Source organism: Peromyscus leucopus, chromosome 23 (genome assembly GCF_004664715.2).
Source record: "Peromyscus leucopus breed LL Stock chromosome 23, UCI_PerLeu_2.1, whole genome shotgun sequence".
Classification (NCBI taxonomy): Eukaryota; Metazoa; Chordata; class Mammalia; order Rodentia; family Cricetidae; genus Peromyscus; species Peromyscus leucopus.
Window position 1 is genome coordinate 14,556,803 of NC_051082.1, and position 14,792 is coordinate 14,571,594.

A 14,792-nucleotide genomic window follows, 5' to 3' on the forward strand; every position below is an offset into this window, starting at 1 on the left:
GCCTCCACCTCTCAAGTGCTGGGACTGTAAGCATGAGCCCTTCCTCCTGCCCATCCCCCCAAACCAAGACCAGTCCTCTTCCCGAAGCCAGGGTTGGAACAATGACTGCGCCCTTACATCTACGGCAGGAAATAGAATCTGGCACGATGTTTAAAATCCTTGAGAGAATGGGTAGAGCGCCTCAGGGTGCTCTCCATGCCCCCTCATTAATGGACACACAGTTCTGAGCAAAGAACATCCCTGGAAACGCCTAGTCAGCCCTAGAAACTGAATTCAGGGGAAGAGGCAACATGCCTCAGACGTGTAACCCTTACTGACCGTTAATCATCAGCCAAGAGAGACAGAGGTACTGTGTGTGTGGTGTATGTGGTATGTGTATGGTGTCTATGTGTGTGTGTGTGAGTGTGTGTGTGATGTGAGTGTGGTGTGTGTGTGGTGTATGTGGTACGTATAAGATGTCTGTATGTGTGGTGTGTGTGTGTGTGTGTGTGTGTGTGTGTGATGTGTGGTGTCTGTGTGTGGTGTCTATGTGTGGTGTGTGTGTGATGTATGTTCATGGTTCTGCCTATTGATCATCCATCCATCTGAAGTTAGCTCAAAGCATCTTTTTTGTTGTTTTGTTTTTCAAGTCAGGGTTTCTCTGTGTAGCTCTGGCTGTCCTGGATCTCGCTCTGTAGACCAGGCTGGCCCTCACCGAGACCCACCTGCCACTGCCTCCCAAGTACTGAGATCAAAGGTGTGTGCCACCACCACCCAGTTTAAAGCATCTATTAAGGAAATAGTGTACAGTGCTGGAGAGATGGCTTAGTGGTTAAGAGCCCTGGATTCAATTTCCAGCACTCACATGGTAGCTTACAACTGTCTGTAACCCCAGTTCCAGGGGATCTAACACAGACATACATGTAGACAAAACACCAATGCACATAAAATAAAAAATAAAGAAATCACTTAAATAAAATAAGATAAATAGCCAGGCAGTGGTGGCGCACGCCTTTGATCCCAGCACTCAGGAGACAGAGGCACGAGGATCCCTGTGAGTTCGAGGCCAGCCTGGTCTACAGAGTGAGATCCAGGACAGACACCAAAACTACACAGAGAAACGCTGTCTCAAAAAAACAAAACAAAAAAGATAAATATATTTAAAAAAAGAAGAAAACAGTACATAAGGCTGGAGGAAATGGTTCCTTGGATAAAAAGTACTTGCCACATGAGTCCAAGTGTGGAGAACTGACCCCTGAAAGTTGTCCACACAGCATGTGGACACACATTATAGACACACAATAACAAAAAGCAAAGTTAAAAACAAACAAACAAACAAAATACCATCACCTCTCAACCTCTCGGCTAAACTCGAGTACAGGAAATAACTTAGCAAGGTTGGAAGTCACCCTCATACAGCATTTAACCGCTGTATGAATCTGTATGTATCTGGTGCTGCCTAGCCACTTCCTCCTCCCAAAGTTCCAGAACATTCCTATCCTTCCAAAATAAGAGCCCCGTGTGCACGGCATCTCTCTTGAGTTAGAGGAAGAGTGAGTCTGGTAAGCACAGTTCAACCGGGGAAGCTTTGCCTTCTCACGATGACTCAAAAAAGAATTTCTAAATGCGTTTTAAAACGTCCGAAAGGATACGGAAAGGCAGCTCACAGAGGGCCAATAAGCTTAGGGGCAGGTGCTTCGCAGCCTGTCTGGACGAGGCAGACGAAAGCAAGACATCATTTTTTACAAACGGGATTAGTAAAGATAAAAGTGATGGATGGGGCCGAGTGTTGGCAAGGGTGTGGGGGAGCGGGCTGGCTCGTCCGACCACTGGTGGCGGTGTAAATTGGCGTAACCTTTGGGGAAAGCAATTTGTCACCCTCTGTTAAGTTTTATGCCCTCCGACTTCCAGGAACGGAGCCTGCAGAAGTGCCCGGGCGCGTATGCCAAGACATAAGTAAAAAGGATCTCTTGTATGGAAATATGTTTTGAAATGGAGGCAGTTCCGAACGTGTCCGTTAATAGGGCCTTGGTTAAATGATGTCTCGTCAGTACGCCAGAACACAATGACACTTTTGGGAAATGGGCAAAAATAAATGAGATGGCTGTTTATGCAGTAACATGGCAATGTCTCCAAGATATAGTAAGAGATAAAGCAAATTTCCACATAAGCACAGATAGTATAATTCTCTCTCCCTATGAAATCATGTATCTGTAAATGTTGGTGAATCCCATGGACCAAACAATTACCCGTGCCTTTCTTGGGACAGGAGTCAGCATCATAGAATGTGGACGTTCTGTTTTATGAATGTCTAAAGGTTTGAGCTTTTTCTTTTCACAATGAATATGAAATGTCTTTCCATCAGAATGAAGAGCTAAGAATTTTGTAAAATTGGTAGACAGGTTGCCTGTCACTGGCTAATGGTTATTGACGCTATGCCAGAAATGGTTCTGAGCGCTTTTTTTTTTTTTTTTTCTGTATTCACTAAGTTGTGCAGTTCAAGAAAGCATCCATCACACCCAAAGGGGAACTGGTTCCTGGGCTGGCAATTTGGCTTCGTTTGTAGAATGTTTACCTCCCATGTACAAAGTCCTGGGTTCTAGACTTAGTACCAAATAAGCCAGGCATGCGTGCCTGGAGTGCCAGCACTTGGGAGTGAAGGCAGGAACACCAGAAATTCAAAGCTATAGCTTCAGCTGCATGGTGAGTCTGAGGCCAGCCTGGCCCACATGAGAAAACCAGAGGAGCAAACTCTGGTTCCCATCAGCAGGCACTCCCCAGCCCCGCATCCCCGTGTCCCTGGAAACCACTGGCCTGCTTCTGTCTTATGAACTTTTCTATACATGTGAATATAAGTTCATATTCCTATATATGGAGTCACATACAGAGCGTGTGGCCTTCTGGGTCTGGCTTCTTTCTTTCTTTCTTTCTTTCTTTCTTTCTTTCTTTCTTTCTTTTTTTTTGGAGCTGAGGATCGAACCCAGGGCCTTGTGCTTGCTAGGCAAGTGCTCTACCACTGAGCTAATTCTCCAACCCCAGGCTTCTTTCACTTAACACGCACTTGAGACTTACCCACTTTGTGACGTGAACTAATGCTCTGTTGTTATGTCCTAGGATGCCCCTATCCTGTCTACCCCTGTGTCTGAGGATGCCCACAGCCATTTGCATTGTTTCCATTTTGTAGCGGCCGTGAGCACTAGGGTGCCGGCTTCGGCATAGACAGACGTGCACAATTTCTTGAATGGCCCTAGGATTGGGGTTTCCATAGCCCCCACTCCCCACGACTCCCCCAACCAGGGACAAAGGTCCTAGTCTTTTCACACCTTGTTCCTGGACTCTTAGCTCTGGTCCCCGGCCTCTGCGCACTTACCAGCCAGCACGTGGAAGGGCCTCAGGAAAAGGCATGAGCTGATGCGTCGTCCTCGACCTGGTGGGCTCTGTAGCGTTCCAAAGTGTTGAGCCTCCCACAGCCCAGCAGAGAGAGCTCACCTCGAAAACTGTCCCTACCCCTGGGTCCCCTTGCTCTGCCTCTGTCCCTTTCCCATCACTGTTTAGGCCTCTTAGATCCCTGTCCCCTGCCTTTATTTACCTTTTTCTTCCTGATGCCCATTCTCCTGCTGTCCAAGCTGTTCTGCCTGCCTCTGATCCCTCATTCTGCGCACAGCTGGCTGCCCCCCTAGAAATACTTCGCTCCAGACCCTGGGACTCACAGCTGTCTCTGCCCTTCTCACTTCAAAACAACTCTTTGTCTCCAGTCCTGTCTCAGTAGCAGGGGCTAGACCTTGGGCATTTCTGCATCCTGACTGCCTTGCCTCATGCCTGGCATGAGAAGGACCTCTCACGAGGCTGGTGTGATAGGATCAATTGTCCTTTATCCAGCACTCACATCCCACACAGGGACCTCACCTCAGAGCAGGCTCCTTGTTCAGGGATGCAGCTGGAATTAGAGAAATCCAGCTGGGTATGGTGGCTTTTACCTCCAGCTAGGGAGGAGGCTGAGGCAGGAGGCACCTGAGCCTGGGGGTTTGAAGCCAGCCTGAGCAAAATACTAAGATTTAAAAAAAAAATGTGGAGCCAGTGAGATGAATCAGTGGATAAATACTGCCAAGCCCGAGGACCTGAGTTCCATCTTGGGATGGGAGGCGAGGACCACCTCCCATACGTTGTACATACCACCACACATGAACACAGAGATTTAATAAGAAATTTTAAAGTCGAATTAGAAGCCAATGGATGTGGAGACCTGTGTGTCCCATAGCCCTGTATTTAGGGATGTCTGGGACAGACAGAAGGTGGTGTCTCATTCCAGTCCGTGGGCCTGACCTGAGGAATTGGGTGGTTGCTTGCATCCTGCCAAGGCATGCCATTTCCTCGAAGCCCTGTCGGTGGTTCACAGACAGTTTCTTAGGGCATAGTGTCAAGAGGAAAGTCCACACCACTGCCACTGGAGGCTGCCTTCACAGTCCGTTTCCCTCAGCTCCCTGGAGCGTTTGCTGCCGGGAGCCAAGGCCCCTTATTTACAGCGGCCGCTGGCAGCGCTTGAATGAGACGTTCTTGCGTAGGGATTAGCTGAGTGACGAGACAGGAAATCCAGAGTCACAAATATATAAGGAGTCCCGTGTAGTGGTGCATGCCTGTTAATTCCCAGCACTCAGGAGGCTGAGGCAAGGAGGATTGTGAGTTCTAGGCCAGCCTGGACTACATAGCAAGACTCTGTGTCTCAAAACAAAACAAAAAACACCATCAACAACAGAACAAAAACCCCAAACCCCAACATAAGTATGGCAGTGCCAATTCCAGTCTTAAAACATACATTGAAGTTTATGGGGTTTACCCTCTTTTTTTTTTTTTTCCTATACAGAAAGACGCTTCTCGGACCGGCTTACGGGTCTCCTATCGAGCACACCCAGGTGCTCCCCGTAAAGAACACATTCGAGCTGCAGAAACGCCACTTGGTGTTCATCAACAAAGACAAGGTGGGCCCCCTTTCTCGGCCCCTGCAAGATGACTGTGCTGGGAGTCCACAGACTGTGAGATCCAGGGCCGGGGAGACGGCTAGCCAGGAAAGCCGCTTACCGCCTGGTCTCGGGGCCCGAGTTTGAGCCCTGGAGCCCGGTGAGAGGAGAGACTGCCTTGGGAAAGCTGTTCTTCGACTTCCAAACAGGCACTGGGGCACAAATGTCCTTTCCCAAATAAATACATTTAATAATCACGTAGATGATAAGACGACCCCTGGGTCCTCAGTTCTGCTGCACAGAATTGCCTTCATGTGGGTCATTGGCCAAACTGAAAATGGCCACAGGTGGGTGAGAAGGGCTTCTGGGAGGCATTTCTTTCTTTTTAGTGTGTGTGTGTGTGTGTGCGCGTGCCACGGTATGCATGTGGAGGTCAAAGGACAACTTTCAGAGGTCAGTTCTCTGCTTCCACCATGTGGGTCCTGGGGGTAGAACCCACTCAGGCCTGGCCACAAGTGAGCCATCTCACAGGCCCCAAGGAGACAGTTTTGAAGCATTCTCAAAGTTTCCCAGTGAAAACTCATAGCCTTCCAAGTTACGCTTTTCTTTCTTTTTATTGACCTGGAAAAATCTAATTTACATGGAAGATACACAAATCAGTGACACCTCGTCCTAGGTTAAACTTGACTCTGACAGAGGGCTCCAGATGCGTGCATGCGTAGCACAAGGGTCTGGAGGTAAAGCTCAGGTGTGTCAGGCTAGCTGGAGACTCAGGCACTGAATATCTAATTACACTTGCCTCTCTAGGTCGGACTCCAGATCTTACCTGTTGACGGCAACCCACACAAAACGTGTGCTATCGTTTGCCACCCAAGCGGGGTGGCTGGCATGGCCCTTTCCTATGATGGCCGCTATGCCTTCACAGCCGGAGGCGAAGACTGTTCCGTGGCCCAGTGGGAAATCAACTTAAGGTATGTGAGGGGACGGAACCCGACCCCATGTGGAAGGGTAGACATCCTTTTTCAGACGAGATATTTGTGTGTGTGTTTGCGTGTACATGCACACACATGTGTGCATGCTAGTATGCACTTACGCGTGTGGGTGCTTGAGGCGGCCAGAAGAGGGCATTGGATCGCCTGGAGCTGGAGTTCATGGAGGTGTGAGCCATTTACACAAGGGCTTTTACCCGCTGAGCCCTTGCTCCAGCCCAGAGACCCCTTCTTAGGTCTGCCTAAAGTGAAGCTGGAAAATGCTAGACGTGTACACCAGAGTAAGAACATATAGGTCCTTTAAGGTCAAAGAGATAAGGGTTGCGGTATAGCTTGGAGACTCTGCTCCAGAATCCAGCGGTTTTCGTAACGTCGCTAATCCTTAGAGTCTGTCTGTGTAGTGGGGGTAACAACTTTTACAGGGTCCCGTATGATCAGACAGGTGGACATAGGTGAATGCAGTAGCCAACCTATAAATTATGGCATCCTTCCTTTCCTTCTGAAAAGGGCATTTGTGTATGAGACGGGACAAGCGCTGAACGGGACCCTCTCATCCATCTAACTGCAGTGGTCTGAACCAGGGCGGAGCCAAGGGCTGGGCTTAGCCAGATCCTGTTTCTTCTCATGACCCGGGCCACGCAAGCTCCAGGGGCAGACGGCCCTGGCACCTCCCTCCCTCAAAGAGCAGCCTGATTCATGGCTCCCGGTAACGTCTGCCCCTGCCATCTGCCAAGGGCGCATCCTTCTCTTTACGGCAGATGTTGACGCTTTCCTTCTTACTCCGAACTTGAGTAAAAATAACTGACAAAATCTGTTCGGGTGCCATGGCGGCTTCAGGGTGCGGCTGCAACTCTGCCTTTTGCCTCTGCCAGCTGGGTGAGCCGATCCAGGGACCTGGGGGACTGGGAAATGTGTGTGTGTGTGTGTGTGTGTGTGTGTGTGTGTGTGTGTGTGTGTGTGAGAGAGAGACAGAGAGAGAGAGAGAGACAGAGAGAGAGACAGAGAGAGACAGACAGAGAGAGAGAGACAGACAGACAGACAGACAGACAGAGAGCTAGCTCTCCATCCAGAAGCACTTACCCAACAGGCCCTGTGTGGCACCCACGTGCCACCTGCAATCCTTGGGGCCAGTGGCCCGCTGGAGGGAGGTGAAGTCTCCCATTTTTTGCCCTCAGCCTTTGTGGGATCCGATAGGGATCTCCAGTAGCCTCCTTATGCTTGGCCAGAATCCAGGCTTCTGAGAATTTCAATTTAATCTGTTGTGAGGACAAAGGATCATTATAAACTAATTAGCGCTTTATTGCTGCTTCTGGTGACTTAATATGTTTCGCATTTCACTAATGGAAAGAAATGTAAAAACCCCAAACAAGTAAACAATACACTTCTCTCCCAGGGCCCAGGCCGTAGCCCGGTGCTTGACTAACATGTATGAACGTTTGGGTTCCACCCCAATACCGCACAGACGCGTGTGCTGGTTTCGTTTTATATCAACTTGACAAAGATTAACGTCATCTGAGAGGAGGAACCTCAATTGAGAAGATGAGTCCATAAGGTCGGGTTGTAAACAAGCCTGTAATTGATGTGGAAAGGCCCAGCCCATTGTGGACGGGGCTACCCATCGACTGATGGTCCTGGGGTATTTTTTTAGTTTTTTTTTTTTTTTTTTTTTTTTGACAGGATTTCTCTGTGTATCCCTGGCTGCCCTTGGACTCTCTCTATAGAGCAGGCTGGCTTCAAACTCACAGGAATCCAACTGCCTCTGCCTCCCAAATGCTGGGACTAAAGGCATGCACTGCCCAGCTGTCCTGAGTTCTATAAGAAAGCAGGCTGAGCAAGCCATGGAGAGCAAGCCAGTGAGCAGCACTCCTCCGTGGCCTCTGCATCAGTTCCTGCCTCCAGGTCCTGCCCTGTTTGCGTTCCTGTCCTGATTTCCTTTGAGGATGAACAGTGATACGGAAGTGTGGAGCCAAATAAGCCCTTTCCTCCCCAGATAGCTTTAGTCACTGTGTTTCATCACAGCCATAGTGACCCTAAGACAACCCATCATGTGGCACAAGCCGCTAATCCCAGCACTCGGGAGGTAGAGGCAGGAACATCAGAATATCAAAGTCATCCTCGACTATATTGAGTTGAAGGTTAGCCTGGGCTACATAAGACCCTCTCTAAAAGAAAGTTTTGTACTAAGTTCACTGATGCTAGAGCTATAGAGCGGAGTAAAGTTGGAAAACCTCCCACCTCCACCCTGCTCACACAAAAGCAGAGACCTGGATTCAAACCCCGGCTTGGTCAGGCATGGGAGCTGGTGACAGTAATCCTAGTACTCAGAAGTAACGGCAGGAGGTCAGCAGTTCAAGGCCATCCTCAGCTACATAGTGAGGTCAAGGCTAACCAGAGGTACATAAAACGCAAAATATAAACAGCAACAAAATAATCCTAGAGTATAACTCCTCTGAGCCCCAGCTTTTCCATGCGATGGATGGGGTGCTGTCCCATGCCCCCTTTTGGGGAGCATCTCCCAGGCACTTGCTTGATGCTGCTGATGTGCCTGGTGTCTTTAGGCCCAGCCCCTTGCCTAGAAGCACCCTGCTATTCCTGAGTACACATATGTCCAACAAATGCCACTTTCTGGGGCTGGAGAGTTGCCTTAGCGGTTAAGAGCACTTGTTCTTGCAAAGAACTGGCTTTGATTCCCGGCACCCACACAGAGGCTCACCACTTCCTTAAGGCACCAGGCATGCATGTGGGGCACACACATACATGCAGGCAAAGCACTCATACACACAAAATAAAAATCTAAAAAAAAAAAAATTAAATAAATTCCAATTCCATTTTCCTTCTGTGCCTCAGTGATTCATTCTCTTTCTCTCTCTCTCTCTCTCTCTCTCTCTCTCTCTCTCTCTCTCTCTCTCTCACACACACACACACACACACACACACACACACATACACACACACACACAGCTGGAATCCCATATGGCTGCTTGGCCCCCCGGGTTGTGGCCCTCAGCCTTCTTCCTGCCTAGCTCGGCCCTCAGTGTCTTCCTCTTCAGCTTCCTCAGGTTAGAGCCCTCGCCACAGAGAGAACGGATCTCTCTCTTTGCTCTGGCCAGAGGAATTTGGCCCCTCTAGGGTCCGCAGGCGGTGGCAGGAGCAGATCGCATGTGGCGCCGTGCTGGCCGCAGAGCCCAGCGAGTCGGGCTGTCTTAGGGAGCCAAGTGCATGTGCCACCTTACCTTGGAGTGGTTGTTGTTTTCTCGCCCTTAGGGGGCCGCCACCCAGCTCCCAAACCAATACCTGGAGACTTACTTATTCTTACTTATGAATGCCCAGCCTTTAGCTCGGCTTATTTCCGGCCAGCTTTTCTTAAATTATCCCATCTACCTTTTGCCTCTAGGCTTTTACCTTTCTCTATTCCATATACCTCTCTCCCCTTCTTACGCCGTGGCTGGCTGGGTGGCTGGGTGGCTGGGTGGCTGGGTAGCTGGCCCCTGATGTCCTCCTCTCCTTCTCCCTTTCTTGCTCCTCTCTCTTCTTCTCTCTCTCTATTCTCTCCACCTGGCAGCCCTGCCTATTTATCTCTCCTGCCTAGCTACTGGCCGTTCAGCTCTTTATAAGACCAATCAGAGCCGGGCGGTGGTGGCGCACGGCTTTAATCCCAGCACTCGGGAGGCAGAGGCAGGCGGATCTCTGTGAGTTCAAGGCCAGCCTGGTCTCCAAAGCGAGTTCCAGGAAAGGCGCAAAGCAATACAGAGAAACCTTGTCTCGAAAAAAACCAAAAAAAAAAAAAAAAAAAAAAAGACCAATTAGGTGTTTTAGACAGGCACAGTAACACAGCTTTGCAGAGTTAACAAATGCAACATAAAAGAACGCAACACATCTTTGCATCGTTAAATGAATATTCCTTGACATAAACTAATGTAACACACATTAAACTAATATTCCACAACATTACCCTTAGGGGTTCCTGGTAGTGACAGGCTCCCATGTCACTTTTGGTCCTGATACCCTGCCCTAGGCAGCATATTTAAAAGTGGCTTTGTTACTCTTTGGGTCAGGAACAGGCCAGGTTTGGCCTGGGGGCCACAGAGAAGGAACAGCTAGCTGATCACCAGCCTTCATAGTTTCCTGTCAGAGCCAAGAAGTAGGGTGACGACTGGGCCCTGCCGGAGACCCCAGGCTCCCGTGGGAAACAAATGCCTCAGGCCATCCCCTGGACCCAGCAGCAGGGCAGAGACATTCTGTGGCCCTCATGAGAGGGCATGTCAGTACTCATCAGCCCTTGGCATGGTCAGAGCTGCGCTTCTGGGCTTGCCCCTTTCCCGGGTGTTCTACACTGTCCTCTCGACCTCATCCTCACAGCCATCCTGGGAGACAAGTGCTGTTCTTATCCCCACATACGGGTCACTAAACGTCCAAGGGGCCTATTGATGGCTCAAGTGATGGACTGGTACCCGAGAAAAATAAAGGGCCAGCGGCCCAATCCTTCACGTGTGTTTGCTTCTTGAATTCTCATGGCAGCCCTGTATGACCCTACCCATTTCGCAGATGAGGAAACTGAGCAGAGGTGGTAAAGCTCAAGGTCGTACAGCTTACAAGTGGCGGAGTCCGGGCTCACAGGCACGTCCCTGTGACTCCAGTTCTGGATCCTTCAGTTCTTACCGTAGGTCTTCACTGAAGTGGGTTCTAATTCACTGAACTAGCAGAAATCCAGTGAGTGGCTTTTTTTTTTTTTTTTCATTACAGTGACTTTAGATTATTTGCCTTTTGTGTGAGGAAAAGTCGGTTGGTCTCATGCAAAAGTAGGTTTTCTTCCCATTCAAAGGGCCTATTTTTGGAGAATCTGACCCCATGCTAGAGAGCAGAGGGCTATTTTTATCCGCTTGGCATGGGTCCCTGTGATCTCCCGGGCTTTTCTGGAAGCAATTAGCGCTGGCAGTACACCTGCATGACACCCCATCCTTTTGGCGCTGGTCGGCCGTGCTCAGCTCAAGAGGGTTGAGGTCTCAGACTGGAGCCTCCCCCCCCCCCCAGGAGAGATGTGGTCCCCAAAGATTGCAGACAAATTGCCAAGCACCTGCCTATCATCAGAATGAGCATCTCACCAGAATTAAGGTGGGTGCCCTGTACGGCTGCCTTCCACGCTTGAAACTGAATTTTCTGTCACAGGCTTCATCACCGAGGGACAAGAGACCCTGCCGAGGCCACCGTCTGTGTGACTCCATGACTTCATGCATGAGTCCTTCCTAATGGTGATGTTTCTCCTTGTTCCAGTGCCCTGGAGGCGGCTGTTTCTCTCGGGGGTGAAGACTTGACCCCGTTCTACGGTCTGGTGGCCGGCGGCAGGGAAGGAAAATTCTACAGGGTAATTGTCATCGAACACTTCCTGGGGACATCTAGTCAAGGCTGTAGAGCACACATTAGAGACTGACGCTCTGTGCTTTTCCATAAAAACCTCCTCCCCCTCCCCGAGCTTAGACTACGCTTTCTAGAAAATGTCCCCAGTGTGCCTGACTGTTCTGTGTGCTGTTCCTGTTTGGTCCCGCACAGGAGCTGGAGGACTACTTCTACTATTCCCAGCTCCGCAGTCAAGGGATCGATACGATGGAGACCAGGCAGGTGTCGGAACACATCTGCCTCTCGGAGCTCCCCTTTGTCATGAGAGCGATTGGTTTTTACCCATCCGAGGAGAAGGTAGGTAGAGCGCCCGCAAGATCAGAGCTGGGATGGGCTATTTATATCAAGCGCCTCCGGGAAGAGTCACTGCAGGCCAGCCTGGAAACATGCCATTTTTTTTTTTTTTCTGAAGTAAATAGATCAGCAAGAAGATTCTGAGGACTTCAAATGGGCTGAGTAACTGACTGAAGGTTAAGATGTACCCATTCCCCAAGACAGACTCCTTGTGGATGTGGGGTATTACGTGCAGCAGGCCTCCTCAACCTCTGCTGCACCCCCCTCCTTTTTTTTTCTTTGAGACAGGATCTCTATGTAGCCCTGGCTGTCCTGGAACTCTCTCTGTAGCCCAGGCTGATCTTGAATTCACAGATATCTGCCGGCCTCTGCCTTCCCAGTGCTGGGATCAAAGGCGTGTGCCACCACGCCGGGCCTGCAAAACATTTTTTGCCCAAGAATTTTTTTACACAACCCTGGGTGTATTGGTTTATAAAACAGGTATACAAATCAAACATTTTGCTGATAAAAAAAAAAACAATGAAGAAATCCATTTTAAAGGAATTTTTGTGGCTTCCATACAGTTTTACCATTTGTTGAAGACAAAAACAAATTTTCATCCTATTGAGATGGTCATGTTCATTTGTTTTTACATAAAGAATAGAGTCTTCCTGAATGTCCGATGCTGCAGGAGGTAGAGTACCTTCAATGTTTTTCAGAGGTGGCTGAGATTTGGTTTTGTCATTGTTCATCCCAAGAATACTGCTTCACATAAATGCATGATGCCAAAAAAGTCCAAGGCGTATTTAGGGCCATTTCAGAAGTGGTTGGAAATTCTAAACTCAAGTCAAACTTTATACAGTGATTTTTAAAAAATGAAACTTTAGTCAGCAACTCAAACAGCAATTCTTAAACATTTTGAGTTGAGGATCTAGCTCAACAGAGCTCTTGCCTACCATGCCCAAGGCCCTAGGTTCGAGCCCCAGGACTAGGGCAAAGAAAAAAAAAATCGAACTTCTAATGGAGTACATTCCAAATATATTCTGGTACTCACATGCTGAGCAGCAATGGTAGGAAATATGAAGAGTCTTTGTTTTCCACAGTTAAACGATCACATTTCTGCAGGAAAGACACTGCAGTCTGAAGTGTGTAGTAGCCACGGATCCCAGCTGAGGTTCTTGTCGGCACTCAGTGGTGTTTTGCGGCATGAAGGCATTTATGGGCAAGCATGCACGTGTGTGTGTGTGTGTGTGTGTGTGTGTGTGTTCAGAACCAAGGCTGCAGAGAGGTTGCTTGACGCAGCACAGGGTGATGAGTGCTGCTGTGAGCCCCTCGGATTGATGGCAGGTTTGACCTTGAGCATATTTTCAGTTGTTATGTCTTCAGAAACCATTTACTGCTACCAAGCTTGTAAGTTCATTGCATGGCCCCATATGGGAGTTGCAACCCATAGTTTTTAAAAGATGTATTTATTTTTATTTAATATGTATGGGTGTTTGGCCTGTGCGCATGTTTGTGTACCATGTGTGTACCTGGTGCCCATGGAGATTAAAAGAGGGTGCTGGATCCCCTGGAACTGGAGTTACAGACAGCTGTGAGCTGCCATGTGGTTGCTGAGAACTGAACCTGGGTCTGGGTCTGTTGTACCCAGAGTCCCCCAAAGACCACCAAGAGACCAAATCCGATACAAAAGCAAATATTCTTTATATTGTGAGTTAACTCGGGTCTCGTCATCCGTCGGATGCAGCAGCAGAGCAGGAGAGACCCCAAGTAGCAACAGGGCAGGGTTTTTAAAGCAAGGGGGGCTTGGTGTCTACAGACTGCATAGGAACAGACTCAGGATTGGTTTATGCAAGTGGCAATCACATTAGTAACTTTTAATTGGCTGGAGTTAGTTGGGGGTTACAGTTATCCATTTCTGGGCAGGCCTGGACAAGTCCCAGGCTCTGTCCTTGAGCTGCCTTGGAGGCAGGCTGACCTAGCACATACTGACTGTGGGGCTGACTCAGTGGCCCAGGCTTCCTTGACCCATGCACATAGCTCTAAGTTGGTGAGGGGTCCCAGACAGTAAACACCTGGCTGAACCTTGAGCGGTCAGAGTACGTGCAGAAAGGGAGCTACTGCAAGGACTATGTCTTTGCCCTCCCAGAAACTGCTTGCTCAAGTCTCAGGAAACTGAAATTGAGGCCTGATCTCTGAGAGAAGACTGAACAGCCTGTTATGGCATCTGCCTGGTCCTTTCAGGTCCTCTGGAAGAGCAGCCAGTGCTCTGACCACTGAGCAGCCTCTCCAGCCCTAAACCTACACAATTTAAGAAGCAGAGAGTCAGGGGACACAGAACTGGGCATGTGAGGCTGGTCTACCTCTGCCCTCCCTGGGCAAGGATGAGAACCCTGGGCTTCAGGGGGTGATGTGTCCCAGGCAGGGAGCACATCCCCGGCTGTGTAGAAAGAGGTCGGTACCTTGTCTCCTTCTGTACAGTTGCCGTTAGCCTGGTGTATGTTCTTGGGGCAACTCCAGGAGGTGGACGGATGCTAGGCCTGACTCTGTAGCTCAGACATGAGTCTGACCACATGGCAGAAATCCCCAGACACTAACAGCCTGGACAGGGCCAAGGAACCCACGTGTGTTCCTAACGGGAACTCTTCTAAATATAACTTACAGGATTTCCTTTCTGAGTTGAAATGTGATACAGTCTCATTGCAGAAAAATTGGGAAAGATATGCAGGTAGAATGAAGAAAAGTTACTTATAATCCTGCCACCCAGACTTGACCCTTACTGTTATTCCTGGTGTTTAGGCAGGGAATGTTGACTACACTGAATATATATGACTGTCTTGTATCCTTATGTTCTATGACATGTTATAAGCACTTTCCACTTGGTTAGAAATTCTCTAGAAAAAAATATGTTCTTTTTAAGGGACTTATTTTTGTGTTTATATGTGATGTATACATGAGGGGGTGTGGGGGTGTTGTCCTGTCTATCACTCGCCCTTTTTAAAAAAAGTCCTTATTTATTAGCAGGGCAGTGGTGGCACACGCCTTTAATCCCAGCTCTTGGGAGGCAGAGGCAGGCAGATCTCTGTGAGTTCGAGGCCAGCCTGGTCTACAGAGCGAGATCCAGGACAGGCACCAAAACTACACAGAGAAATCTTGTCTCAAAAAACAAAAACAAAAACAAAAAAAAGAAAAGAAAAGAAAC

General features: G+C 48.9%; 1 protein-coding gene and 1 non-coding gene across 2 annotated transcripts in view; one reads left to right on the forward strand and one right to left on the reverse strand.

Annotated features, from left to right (window-relative positions):
- The window catches only part of Cfap251 (cilia and flagella associated protein 251), an 82,636-nt gene that overhangs the window by 46,356 nt on the left and 21,488 nt on the right, over positions 1-14,792 (forward strand). The window contains 4 exon segments of the mRNA XM_028885763.2: positions 4,841-4,955; positions 5,742-5,905; positions 11,195-11,285; positions 11,471-11,614. Coding sequence (XP_028741596.2) covers positions 4,841-4,955; positions 5,742-5,905; positions 11,195-11,285; positions 11,471-11,614 — 514 coding nt within the window.
- Trnaa-agc lies at positions 2,940-3,012 on the reverse strand. The gene has a single exon. It is a non-coding gene; the product is annotated as a tRNA-Ala (tRNA).